This window comes from Gavialis gangeticus, unplaced genomic scaffold (assembly GCF_001723915.1).
Source record: "Gavialis gangeticus isolate Ggan-Ray unplaced genomic scaffold, GavGan_comp1, whole genome shotgun sequence".
NCBI lineage: Eukaryota > Metazoa > Chordata > Crocodylia > Gavialidae > Gavialis > Gavialis gangeticus.
Genome location: NW_017729031.1, coordinates 9341800 through 9355975, shown reverse-complemented (window position 1 = coordinate 9355975; position 14176 = coordinate 9341800). Strand labels below are relative to the sequence as shown.

The window sequence follows — 14176 nt, the reverse complement described above, 5'->3', positions numbered from 1 at the left end:
GGGTTGCCACCTTTTACACCAGGGGTGCACAACTTAAGTATGTACCTGGGCTAAAGGTGATGTTGGCCGAAGTTAGGAGGGCTGAACCCAGTGCTGTGCAAAGAGTGGCATGCCTGGGGAATTTAAAGCACCGTGCAATGCACAGTGCACCAAATTTTTTGCCATAGTTTTGTGAGGTGGAAGGGGGGAGAGAGAGAAGAAAAGAGGGTGAGAGAGTGTTGGGGTACCCGCGTACCCCCTGCCTGTCTCATGTACCCCCAAGACTACGTGTACCACAGGTTGAGAAACTGGTCTAGATGACATGAGGTCTCTTCCAACCCTAATTTCCTATGATTCTATACACCATGTAACAGACAATTGCAGTAAATGATTGAAATAGGAAGAGGGCAACAAGATTTAGGTCTGTGTTTTAGATGGACTAATGCACACTGCAACAGCTAGTCAATACCTTAATTTCTAGGCTGGGCTACTGCAAGTTTTTTACAATGGGACTGAAAATAGAAGCAATGTAAGGTTTTATAATTACTACAGAATCCCACCTGATCAGGTCAGGCCACAGTGAGCAAAATGCCTTTGGTTCCCTCTCCACTTCTATTGGCAGATCAGGATATGGGCCTACTTTTTAAGATCCTCAGTGGATTAGGGTTCTGCTCTCAACAGTTCCCATACTTTATGATTGTGATAATCTTGTTCTCCATGGCCCACCAAGATAAATGTTTTCCTTTCAGGACAGTGCTTCTAAATTAAATATATGGGAGTCAGAGTCCCTCTAGACATTCAGGTAAACGCATGATAGGATGTGATGCACAGTCCACACAGTTGTGTCTCCTGCCATCACAGGTGCATGGCAGGAGGTGTGATTGCGGGATCCAGCATCAGATCCTATCAAGCCTTAATGCTGGTGCAAGGGGAGCCCTTGATTTGCAATCCCAGGCTCCCAGCCATAGCAGTGCCCCACAGGAGGCCCCCATGGGGTGCTGCCATTGCTGGGAGTTGCGTCAGCTGATGGGACTCCCAGCTACAGCAGCACATGATGCACCCCTGTAGCTGGCAGTCCTGTCAGTTCAAATTAAAGCTGGATGGAAACCAGCTATAAAGTTATTACAAATTTTCCAGCTCTAACTTTATAGCTGTTTAGACCTTTTTACGGCATGATGATTAATTTCTAAATTAATTGCACAGATAACCAGGTAACTGTGTAATATATGTAATGTGTAGAAGGGGTCTCAGAGATGAGCATTCTCAGTTGAGGGATAACCCTGTAGAGACACTTAAACTAATGAAAATCCTGCTGACTTTCAAGGCACTTTTAAGAGTAATTATAATAAAGAGGATAGCGATAAACTACTCCCTGTGGCCACAAGGGACAGGGCAAGGTACAATGGTCTTTAATCGCAGCAAGGGAAACTTAGGTTGATTATTAGGAAAAAACTTCCTTGTTAAGAGGGTGGGTAAGTTTTGGAACTAGTTACCTAGTGGAAATTTTTAAGAGCAGGGTAAATAAACATATTTTTGAATGATTAGTTGTGGATGAGCAGGAGTTAGACTAAATGAGTTTTTTAGGTCCCTTCCAGCCTTGTTTTTTCTGTGATGATAAGGTTACTGTTAAAAAGGAAAAGGGCAAAAAATGCCATTGATTTCACTATGAGCCCTGCTATTATTACGTTATTTTATATTTGCACTTTAAATGCTGCAGTAGTAGGAGATGTAAAAAATCCTGAAAGAGAGAAGCACTAAAGAATAAAATCCCCAATTAATAAAACTTTTACAACATGAAGTATAAACTGAAAAAAGTTTCATTTTCTTTTTATAATATTTCAATCATGATCTGCAAAGACTAGTTCTACCTTGTGATAAGACTTTTAATGTCTTCCAAGATTGTTCAATTTGAGCTTTGGTGAGACTAACAAAGGCACATACTTTTGTGATGACTTGTGAGATAAGTCTGTTTTACAGATCAGACTGAGAATATGAAAAAGCTTCAGATTTAAACACTATGGCCATGTCCCCATGAGTGCGAACACGTAGTTTGCAGCACCTCAAAACCTTTTGAGGTGCTGCAAAATACACTTGACGATATTTGCAGCATGGTGGCAAAATTAGATGCTGGGAAATCCTGGTATCTTAAAAAATAAACCCAAAAACTCAGCAGAAAAAAGGGGGGCAGCACATGTGGCTGCAGTGTGCACTGCCAAAAACCAGAGCCTGGCCAGCCAGAGCCATACCAGCTGCCAGCCAGGCCCTGCATGCCTGGATCGCCACTGCTGCTGCCTTGGAAAGACCCCAGGACCTCAGGCAAGGCAGCTTCAGCCTCCCCTACTGCACCTGGAGCAATTTGCCATGCGCCACAGTGTGCGTGCAAAAGTGTGCCTGGCACAACTAGCAGTGGCACAAAGGGGAAACACTTGTCCCCGTTCTTGGGGAAGTGCCCTAAAGAGTTGGCATGTGATGCATGCTGGCCTCGGCACAACTTAGCCTTGTAAGTAAAAGAGACGGTAAATAATCTGCATTTCATTACTAACATTCCAAATTTTGTAGTCTTCGGTGGACCTTAGAGCACACAATTATTTCATGTTTCTAACAATGTGCAAGAGAAAAGAGTTCTTTCCAGAACTAATATTTAGGCCAGCACTTTGAACCAGACTGTGACCTGTGGCTCTGGAATTGTTCTTAATAGCATAGCTGTATAGTGCCTAGCACAATTGCTGCTCTTACTCTATGTTGTTTTCCCCCCTGGTTTTTATTCCATTCCAAATGGAAATAAGTTATGGTTAAATAGGTGTTACCAATTTCTGTGTGCTATTTAAGTTTGTTTAAAAATGTATTGAACATATCAAAAAAAGAAGTGCAAAACAATAGTTTTCTCTTCCAAGTTCCTTTAATTCTGTGCTTCGTTGTTATTTATATTGGTGTTAATTCCAGAAGATTGTTGTCAGATGACTTATTAACATTTAGGCTTTTTTGACTGAAACTTGATTTTTTTTCAACAGTAATTGAGTAAGCTTAAGCATTTCAAGAGGAATAAACTGTGTACAAATAAAAATGTGATGTTCCAAGTAACACCAAAAAGCTAATTACAACCACAGATATATTATTTGACTGCATTTATTTGAGTCTTACATATATGTATGTTGGTAAAAACTAAGGGGGATTTTGCAGATCAAAAAAAATAAATAGTATATTTGAATTGGCTATGGCAGTCTTGAAGAAAATGGCTCTAAAAATGAATGCTTAGATCAACAATTGAATTTGTTTTAGGTGCACACTTAAATGTAGAAGATACAGCACACATTTTGAAAAGTATTTTGACGTGAAATGGAGAAAATATTTTTTTCAGTAAATTTACTAAGGTTTTAATTATTTAACATGAACTGTGTCATTCTGGGTTTACTACTATGACATACGCATGTAAAAAAAAAAGTTTGTGAAAAATCTGCTGGTCTCATGATCCAAAATTGTTTTTTTGAGATTAGGGTAATGAGAAGAACCAGTCAGACTTGAACGATTCCACTCCTGTTTCAGCTGTTTCCTGAAGTGGCCCCACTAAATTATGGTGGAGAAATAAAGGATCGCTTTTGTCACTAGTATCTAAGTGGAAAAGTCACCTGGCACGTTGGAAGCCTGCTCAATAACACAGCAGTATGAGAAGATATTTGGAAACTGGTTTCTGCGTATGCTTTCACTTGACTAATTACTAGAGTCCTCCTTCCAGTGCTTGCTCAGAATGAAATTTCTTTACAGCGGGGAGTATAGTAAGTAGCAGATGAGCAAGTACAAATACTGAGAACACAGAATGGTCAATATTTTATTGTTAGTATGGTGTTTCCTCATGTAGAAGATGTTATTCCTGCAGATTCTAGGTATTTCAGATGACAATACCATTTGACAAAATCAAATTCTTCAAGGTAGTGAAATCTTTGGGAAAATAATCCTTTCTTCATCAGCTTCTAGAAGAACTTATTTTACTGCCTACTGACTGAATAAAATTCAAATTTAGCTTTAAACTGCTGACAGTACTTTAATCCACTGAAGGAATAAAGCTTCTAGTTAGGGTACTTAATGGTGAATCATGGATAACGTGCACTGGAGGCAGCTTATTTGTGATGGTTATGAAGTGACCAAGCATCAACATAATCTTGCATCGGTGTGGTTTCTTGTTAAGGTATGGGTGCCTACTGTTCACATGGCCTCATGCATAGCTCCACACTATCCATTGCAGTCTTGATTCTGACCTCTTGCTGCTGCTTATGTTTGATTTGTAAATGTGTGTGGCATGGGAAGGAAGAAGTCAGGGAACAGTTTATTCTGCTTTAATATTTTTCCATTTTCTGCCCACATTTATACTTTTTTCATTTTTACCTTAAGCATCAGATGATGAGTCCCACATACTGTTAGCTTTGATAGGTTTGTTTCTTTTTTTTTAGGTTAGTAAACCCAGTGAATTTTATTTGAAGAAAAGTGTCTTGACTTCGTCAGATGTTTAACATTACTTTTCAATTCAGAACTGATTATATTGCAGTTGCCTTCTTCATGGAATAAAGTAAAAAATATTTGTTGGTATAGGTTCATATATAACACAGGTGGCCAGCCTGCATGCCTATGGCATGCATCAGATGTGGTAGGCAACAGTAAGACCAGCAGCAGATAGGGTAAGGAGGAAAGAGCTGATCAAGGGAATGGGCAGATGGGAAGAGAGCTGAGCAACAGATAATGTAGGGAGAACAGTGGCAGATAGCCGAAGGAGGAGAGAGCGGAGCAGTGGATCTGTTAGGGGGAGAGGGAAAAAAGGATTGGAGTGGCACTCGGAGAGGGAGCAGGACTTACTTTGGTACACCTGCCAAAAGGTTGACCTCCACTGACATATGGTCATTGACTATGGAAGAAATAGTTCATGCCTCTACAGGTACTAGGTGGGCCTTTTTAGTGAAAAATTTGTATAATGTTAAGCCTTGGTCTTTGTTATGGTATGTTCTGGTTCATTATCATTTATTATCATTATGGTAGGCTACAAGAAATCTGGCTTCTCTCAAGTACATTAATAATTTTTATTGCATCTTGTTTTGAGTCATTGTAATACAGTAGAACTTTTTCAGTCTGTTCTTCCCTAAATGCATCTTGTGCTATAATTTGACTTTCAGGATTGGAATTGATTAAAATGGAAGTTAGGAATTTTTTAGTGTGCTAAGCCTTGGCCAGTGCAAGTGTTATCTGTGTCTACCTCCTCTTTGAAGACTTGTGAGAGCATCTCTTCCCACCGTGGGAACGGTATAGGGAAACACCGTCTTTATTTGCTTCTGTGGCTGAAGAGTTCACAGGTAACAGCTCTCAGAACAGCCACGGGGCACAAGCAAATCTGAAGGTGGAGTCCTTTAGAACAGCTGTTGTCTCCCTATATGAGACTGCATTAATCTTAATTGGTATCCTGCCTCAGGAGCGGTCATTGTTTGCCCTGTGCCATTTCTCAACTCCATGTGGGGAGTTATATTGTTGGGAGTAAAAAACATGCTGGATGTAAGACACAAAAATAACAATTGCTCCTTTTTCTTTTTTTTCTTTTCTTTTTTTAGCATTGATAGATCTGCAACTATTTCTACAAAGGAAAATAAACCTCACTATCCATGTTTTTATATGGATGCCTCACGTCTATATATGTAATATATATTGCTTTCCTCCTCATCCAGTCTTGTGGGAATCTGATAAGCCTTTACACTTGGCTATGCCTGGTTCTCATGAGTCAGCAAACTCATTAAACCACCTTGACAGTCTCCCACTGCATTCAAAATGCTGTACCGTAATATGATCTAGCTGAAGAAAATGCTGTGTGGAGCAAACTTCAGTGTTATCTTTAAATAAATAATAGGAGTGAATGAAAAAAACAGGCAAGATTGGAAAGCTGCAGGACTGAAGTTGTTAAATAAGCATAAGCAATGACAGTGAACCTTCAGTTTAAAAAGTGTAAACATATGCTAGGTTTTAGACCTATAAACCTAGTTTTTTGTCATCCTTCTCTAGTTCCCTGGTCTTCAAATTTAGTATGTGATTTGCTGCTTGGGTACATTATATGATGCTCCTTTTACTTCTTAAAAATCTATCTGTAGAGTGGAGTGCTGGTCACGTAACAGAAGTACTGGTAGTATTGTAACTACCTGATACACTTCAGTTCTTCATAATGTGAATCCCAGTATCTTAAAAAGAAGGAAGGTAGAAATGTAGCCCATATATAAGGAAGTGAATTGCGTGTACCTATCTTCCACCATGATCTGGAAACTCTCCTTATTTCCTGCAAGCCAGGAATAGGGATTCTTTATTCTTCATCAGTGTAGAAGACAGAAGATAAAATTTATCTCGTATTAGACAGAAGTTTGACTTCAGGCTACCAAGAGTGACAGCTATAGCTACTGAGAAGAAAGACATTGACAGCAGCTTTCAATGCTAGTAAGAAGCTGTTCTTGTTGATATTGTGCTGAAAAAGGAATTGGACTCCAGTATCTGTTTTGGCTGAATTTCACTTTCACAAGGCTTAGATCTCTTAAGGCCAATGCAGATATCCAGAGCCTTTATTTTATCCATCTTATTTTCATATGTTGTTTATTATTCCCCATCACACTGCAATGTTTTTCAAGTTTAAGAAAGATTTGCTTTCTTCAGTTACCTTTAACACTGGCATAATTTTTCTCTTCCACAGTTACAGGGGGTATCACAGAGGAACAGTTTCAGACACATCAACAGCAATTAGTTCAAATGCAAAGGCAGCAACTTGCTCAGCTTCAGCAGAAACAGCAATCTCAGCATTCCTCACAACAAACGCATCCAAAAGCACAGGTATTCCTCCTTTTAAAATTGGTTTTATGTGCCGATAACTCTCCTCCATAGTGTGTCCCTTCTTGTGCTTGCTTACTTGTTATCTTTTTGTCATAAGATAAAGGTAACAGTTGTTGATGTGTTTATTTTGTGAAATGTAGTTAAATAGTTTAGATGAAGTTTTCTTTAAATTTCTCAGTATGGCTTTGGCAAATCTCTGGTTGCTATCTAATTTTATTTATTTATTAGATTTATATGCCACTTTGGGGTAGTGGGGAGCTGGGCTTCTATTTTTCCTGCAATTTTTATAAGCTTCAAAAGGGTATTGATGCTGTAGTCTGTTGCATTTATAATATGCTTCATAAATTCACACCCTTAATGTACTGTGCACTAACTCCCCTTGTAGATGATTGTTTTCATTGAAATCAGGAGGGCGGCTTTTGGAGTCAGTATTGCTTAGTATAAATAAGTATGCAGAATTTAGTCTTAGAATCATAGAACAGAAGGACCGGAAGGCACCTGTAAGATCTTTAAGTCTGGTCCCCTGCCATGGGGAGAAGGTAAATAAGTTCAAGCAAGCTCGGTGAGGTGCTTGTCCAGCCTCCTTTTGAACACCTCATGGGATGGTGACTGCACTACCTCTGCTGGGAATATATTCCAGATTCTAGATACCTTTTTATAGAAAATAATTTTTTCCTTATGTCTAGCCTAAATTTTTCTTCAACTAGCTTGTGCCCATTGGTCCTTGTCCTCTCAAGGAGTCTCTTTCTGAAAAGTTGCTCTCCTAGATCTTGGTGTTCACCCTGACATGCTTGTAGTCAGCTATCAAGTCACCTCCCAGTCTTCTCTTTACTCAGACTGAACAAACCCAGTTCCAAGAGTCTCTACTCATAGGGCCTATCCTCCAGGCCCCTAATCATGTGGGTGGCCCTTCTCTGTACCCTTTCAAGCTTACCCACATCCTTCTTGAAGTGCAATGCCCAGAACTGGAAGCAGTGCTCCAGCTGTGGCCTCACCAACGCTGAATACAGGGGGAGGAGCACCTCTCTGGATCTGTTGGCAACACATTGGCTGATGCATGCCAGAGTTCTGTTTGCCCTGCTGGCGACTTCAACACAGTGTTGACTCATGTTTATCCTCTGGTTGATTGTCACCCCCAGGTCCCTTTCAGATGTGGTGTCAGACGGTGGCCCACCACCCATCATAAAGTTATGGTGAAGGTTCTTCCTAACCAGATGAAAGACCTGGCACTTGTCCCTGTTGAACCTCATCTGACTGTGTTCAGCCCATAGGACCAATCTGTCAAGGTCATCCAGGATCCTTACCCTGTCCTCAGATGTGCCCACATTTCCCCACAGCTTGGTGTCATCCACACACTTAATCATTGCACTTTCTACTCCTTCATCCAAGTCATTGTTAAAGAGGATGGGTCCAAGCACTGATCCCTGGGGAACACCACTGGAAACGGCCCTCCAGGTTGAGGCCATGCCATTGAATACAACTCTCTGGGATCGGCCTCTGAGCCAGTTGCCAATGTACCTCCACTGTAGACTTGTCTAGACCAGTACCCTCGAACGTAATTGAGAGAATCTCATGGGAAACAGTATCAAAGGCCTTGCTGAAGTCTAGGTAGATGATATCAACATCGCATCCCATGTCCAGCTGATAAGTTACCTGGTCATAAAAGGACACCAGGTTTGTTAGACAGGACCTCCCCTTGACAAAGCTGTGCTGGTTGTTTCTTAATACCTTGCCAGTTATGAGCTTACGGTTGATGGCCTTCTTGACAGTTTTTTCAAAGATTTTTCTGAGGACTGGAGTCGGACTACCTGGTCTCTAGTTTGCAGTGTCATCCCTCTTCCCTTTCTTAAAGATGGGTACCACGTTAGCCTTCTTTCAGTCATTTGGCACCACTCCCGAGTTCCACAACTCTTCGAACAACCTCACCAGAGACACTGCTGTGAGCTCAGCCAGTTCTTTCAGGACTCTCGGATGCTGGTCATCTGAACCAGCAGACTTGAAAACATCCAAATATTCTAAGAATACCCTCACCTGTTTGGGACTGATTTCATGTGGACTGCTGTCTTCCCTGTATTCTCTGGGCCTCTGGACACGTGATGAGTTCCCGTCTCATTTCAAGAATACTGATATGGAATAAGTACTTAAAAGCTGTGTCTTTTTGAGGGAATCAACTGTGGGCTTCCCCCTCCTCCCCCATATTCAGTAGGGGACCCACTGCATGGGGATGGCCTCTTTGTGAATGGTGAGAATTACCTTCTTAAGGAAGCACCACCATTCCTGAACTCCCAAATCGTCCAGTTGCTGGTTGCAAAGGGCCTTTCTAACTAGACTCCTGAGTTTACCAAAGTCTGCCCTTCTGAAGTCTAGATTTCTGTTCTGCTGATGGAATTCCCAGCCTTTTGATGGATGGTGAATCTAATCAGATCATGATCACTCTTGCCCAGGGTCTTTGGGAGCTGTTGAGGGGGGAAATACCTTGTAAATGTGTTCAGCTTTCTTTTTGTGAGGAATCGTATTTTCCCATTGTAATATCCATTGAGGGCAAAGCATGTGCTTATGCCAGGCTTACTTTATTTAGTGTTTTTGTCACTCAGGAAAAGACGTGCAAGCAAATCAGAAGTGCTGTTAAACGTTACTAGGAAAACTTCTACTTAGTATGTCCAGTATCACTGTGAGCAATTTTACCTGAGTGCCAGTTGTCTCTAGCCTTCCCCAGAACAATTTGTTTTAATTAGGCCTTGGACCTGCATTACAATTGTGGCGTCATATGCATCCTTATGCCACAAAAGTAGAATATGCAGACATTCATATCATCTCTAGCACCGCAAAATAGTAGATCTACAAAAACGTTCTGGTTTCAAACAAGAACTTCTCTATAGTGTTACATTTTGTAGTACCAAATGTACTGAGTGGACAGTTACTTAGGCATAAGCTTGCTATAGAAATTTCAGATTGAAAACTTAATTTGATATGCTTTATGTAAAAACATGAAATGGTGATTGTAAAACAGGAGATTCAAGCGGCATTTGAAAGTCTAAATTTTAAAAAGCTAGCAGGCAAGTCATTTTTTCCAGCTGTTGAATACTGAATATGTACCCATACACAAATGAAAGAGCAATGAATTTTTGAAGGGTGGATGACAGATGCTAAAAATTGCATGTTACTATTTACTGTGGTTTAAAGCGGGTTGGTTTAGTAGAAGAATTATCCTTCCAGGTCTCAGTAGACAAACTAAAAGGTAAACTGATATGCGCATGTTCCAGAGGCAAAGGTGTTTTATAAATAGAATACAAAAGACCCTTTAGCATCTCAGCAAGGATCCTGAAAAGGTAGATATAGAAGTGAGTGGGTAAAAGTTATGTCCAAGACTCTATGAAATGGGAAAAAAAACTTTATTAAATGCACAAATTAAAGTAATGTACTATTCTAAGAGGAACCACTTCAGTTAAAGGTGAAGAAGGCTCAGTTTTGCAGCATGTCAATTTTCTGCCTGTCTAGATAGGGCCAGTGTTGGGAGGAATGCAGAGAACTGCAATCGTGACCTTTTAAATGTTTAATGTTACCAATATACTATTTCAGATAATGCATCCCCCTAATTCACTGATACTTGTGCATTGTCATTGTCATCAATGTCTTCCTTCAGCTAGTACTCGGAAGATAATGAAAACAATGTTGTTGTTCTTGTAGGGCTCAAGCACCTCTGACTGTATGTCCAAAACACTTGACTCCGCCAGCGCCCACTTTGCTGCATCTGCAGTGGTCAGTGCACCTGCTCCCAGTCGCAGTGAGGTAACAAAAGAACAGAACCCCAGCCACAACAATATCAATGGTGTTGTCCAGCCTTCAGGTAATGAATTCTTAATAGCAGTGGTCTAACGCAGAACTCAAAATTGAACAGATAACTTCTGCTTTCTAAAAAATACATTGTGGTTAGTAATAAATGCCAACAGCAGTGATAAATTTAAATACTACTCCTTGAGTTGCACGGATTTTGTTCAGTGACACGATCTTATCTACATTTCACACAGTAATAAGATAACAGAGTTATATTTGGATCGTGCTGTCGCTCTAACAGAGTTATCAGGAAAGACTTTTGTAAAGGTGCACCAATACATGGGTCCAATATTGGATTGGCACTGATTATAAAGAAAATTAACTATATTGGAAGTTAGCCTGCTGTGGCTGATAATTTAGCCGATAAATACCCGTATGTGCTCTCAGCTACAGCATACAGGCAGCGAGGAGCACAGCCTGGCAGCATGGAGAGCTGCTTGCAACTGGTAAGTCTGTTGTGGTTAAAGGGGTGGGGGAGGGAAGAGGGGTGGAGGGCCAGATCAGTGCCTTCTGTGGTGAGGGAGGGAGTGGGGCTGGGGTAGGTGCTGCCCAGCCCCACAGTGGGCGTGGGACAGCCACTGTGCACTGCTCATCAGGGAGAGCACGGGGGGCGGGGCATGTGCCCCCAGATCTGCATGGGGCGAGCTACAGCTGGGGCTGGAGGCTGCACTGCATTGCGCTGGGGGCAGGTGGCAGCGGTGCTGGGAGGCAGCTATGGGCAGGGGGTGGGGGCTACAGTGAAATTTGGGGTGGCTGCAACCCACCCCCAGCATTCCCGCCACCCACCCCAAGCACAGCCCTGAAGCCTGCACTGCCCCCCCAGGCAGATCTGGGGGCACATGCCCCCCGGCTTCTGCCCCTGCCTGCCCTCCTGGATGAGCAGCAGGAGCAATGGCAGGAGCTGTGTGTCATCTCTGCTGTCCACCCCTCCTCCCCTCCCCCCCCCACGCAGATGAGCTGTGGCTCCGTCCCGTGCCTGCCCCCTCCACCGTGGTGGGCATTGATATGCCCTCCCCTTTCTCCACAACAGACTTACCAGCTGCACACAGCTGTATTGGAAATCGAATCAGTATTGGCCGATCACAAATAAAAATAGGCTATCGGTATTGGCCCCCAAAATCTCTATCAGTGAACCTCTAGACTTTTGGTATTTAAGTATTGATTCATAATTTGTTGTGTAGGAACTGTAGTCCAGCCCCTTCTGATAAAACTATCCACAAGATCCAGAGATACTAAACAGCGTTTTTAAAAGTCTTGTGAAATACCTACTTACAAATGTAATGAATCCGTACTTTTCAAAGATTCTTATATTCAAGAAATTTGAAAAAAAAAAGTGGAGAAGATGCTATTTATTGTTTATGATCTAAAACTTGGAAATTGCCCAAGACCCTACACATGTAGGTTTTAAGCATATCCAACATTTTTGCGGGATAACAAAATCTTTTTCTGTCCAGGTGCCTTGCCACAGATAACTAACTTGGCACTTAGTTTTTGAGGCTAAATAATTGGTTGAATTGCCTAATGTTTATTGATGTATTTCTGTTTCTCACAGGAACTTCTAGAACTCTGTACTCCACCAACATGGCTTTATCTTCCAGCCCAGGGATTTCAACTGTACAGCTCGTGAGGACAGTTGGCCACACTACCACAAACCACTTAATTCCAGCATTGTGTACAAGCAGCCCTCAAACGCTTCCCATAAACAATTCTTGCCTGACTAATGCAGTGCACCTCAACAATGTCAGTGTTGTTTCTCCAGTCAATGTGCATATCAATACAAGGACTTCAGCACCATCGCCAACAGCCTTAAAACTTGCCACAGTTGCTGCCAGTATGGACAGGGTGCCAAAGGTGACTCCTAGCAGTGCCATCAGCAGCATAGCAAGGTGTGTGTGTGTGTGTGTGTGTGTGTGTGTAGTTAAATTGGAACAAAATATTTTGAATTACATTATTCCTGTTAGAATGGTTCTATAAATTTACCTGGCTCATCAGAGCATTAGGTCAGACAAATATTTCTTCCAAGATCTCTGGGTAGCCTTACCATACAAATAGAGAGACCCATAGAGAGTCTCATTGTCTTGTAGGATCCAGAAGAGTTGTTGGAGTTCTTTTGAGCAGTTTCCATTGCAGGATTGGGGTCTAAATAATATAGTTATGTTCTATATTGAACATATTGGATATGTCTTCATTATAGTATTATTTTTACTATAAATGTTAAATGTTTAAAATAAGTTTAGGTAACCATTTTGATTTGACTCATCCTCCCAGTTTCTGCTGGCTTTCATCAAAGAACTGTACAGATGCTGTCTCCCACACTATATTTGCACATTTCAGATGGTGCAATCTGGCACTGATCCATGATGAAACTCCCTTCAAATATAATTTGGTTTCCTGTGTTTCTGTGTAGAATTGCTGTTTTAGCATACAGATTACATAGGCATGGAAAAAGGTGTTGAGCAGATTATCTAAAAATAATACTCTGATCCTGTTTTAGAAGTCATCTTAAGGAGAATCATAGAAGTAGGGTCGGAAGGGACCTTGTAGAGCTTCAAGTCAGACCCCCTGCCAGAGCAAGAGAAATAACTGGGCTTAAATGATCCCAGCTAGGCAGGCATCAAGCCTCCTCTTAAAGACCCCCAGGGTAGGAGCCAGCACCACTTCCCTTGGAAGTTGGTTCCAGATCCTAGCCACCCTAACTGTGAAGTCGTTCTTACGGAAGTCTAATCTAAACCTACTCTCCAACAACTTGTAGCCATTATTCCCTGTTATGCCAGGGGGCGCTAGGGGAAACAAGGTCTCTCCCAAACCCTTCTGGTCCCCCCTAGTGAGTTTATAGACTGTCACCAGGTCCCCCCTCAACCTTCTCTTGTGAAGGCTGAACAGGTTCAGGTCCTGCGGTCTCTCATTGTAGGGTTTTTTTTATGCGAGAGAGTTATGCTACATGTATGTATTATGAATAATAAAATAATGTATTTTGTATAATATAGAAATGCTGCCTGGGTTCTGAGGGGTGAAATTCACTGTGATTTCATTGTAGCTATGGGGGGCCAGGGACAAATGAGGAGGGAGTAAGAATGCTCGTGGAAAATGTTTTTTACATGGTATGCCTCGACTAGAAAAAGTCACTTAGCATAATTATCTAACATGATCTGAAACATTCTGGGTGCATCTACGAGTGCAGTGTAGTGCGCAGTTGTTACCTGGAAGTCATTTAGTACTTGCTTAAGCAGACGTTACTGTGCATTCCTGATACCACACGGCCATTTTCAGCAACTACTGCGCAGTAACTCATTGCGCAGTGGTATTGGCATTATGGTTTGTGCCTGGTGATACTACGTTGTCATTACAATAAGCTACAGCGACATACTGTCTTACATAGATCGGCCCTCCTTTCGCCATTAGGTATTCAGGTGCGTGTGTTCTAGATGCAAAGACTTCCTGGACTTTTGGAAGGCCGTCAACACCCACACAGTCAAATGGGTTGCTAACTGGCTGGAGGGCCGCACCCAGAGAGCGGTAG

At 41.7% G+C, this 14176-nt stretch overlaps 1 protein-coding gene across 1 annotated transcript in view; it reads left to right on the top strand.

Moving 5' to 3' along the window:
* The window catches only part of EPC2 (enhancer of polycomb homolog 2), a 109842-nt gene that overhangs the window by 92557 nt on the left and 3109 nt on the right, over positions 1–14176 (top strand). Inside the window, exons 11-13 of the mRNA XM_019522443.1 lie at positions 6686–6822; positions 10510–10669; positions 12209–12542. Of these exons, the coding sequence (XP_019377988.1) occupies positions 6686–6822; positions 10510–10669; positions 12209–12542 (631 nt within the window). The remainder of the gene's footprint in view (positions 1–6685; positions 6823–10509; positions 10670–12208; positions 12543–14176) is intronic.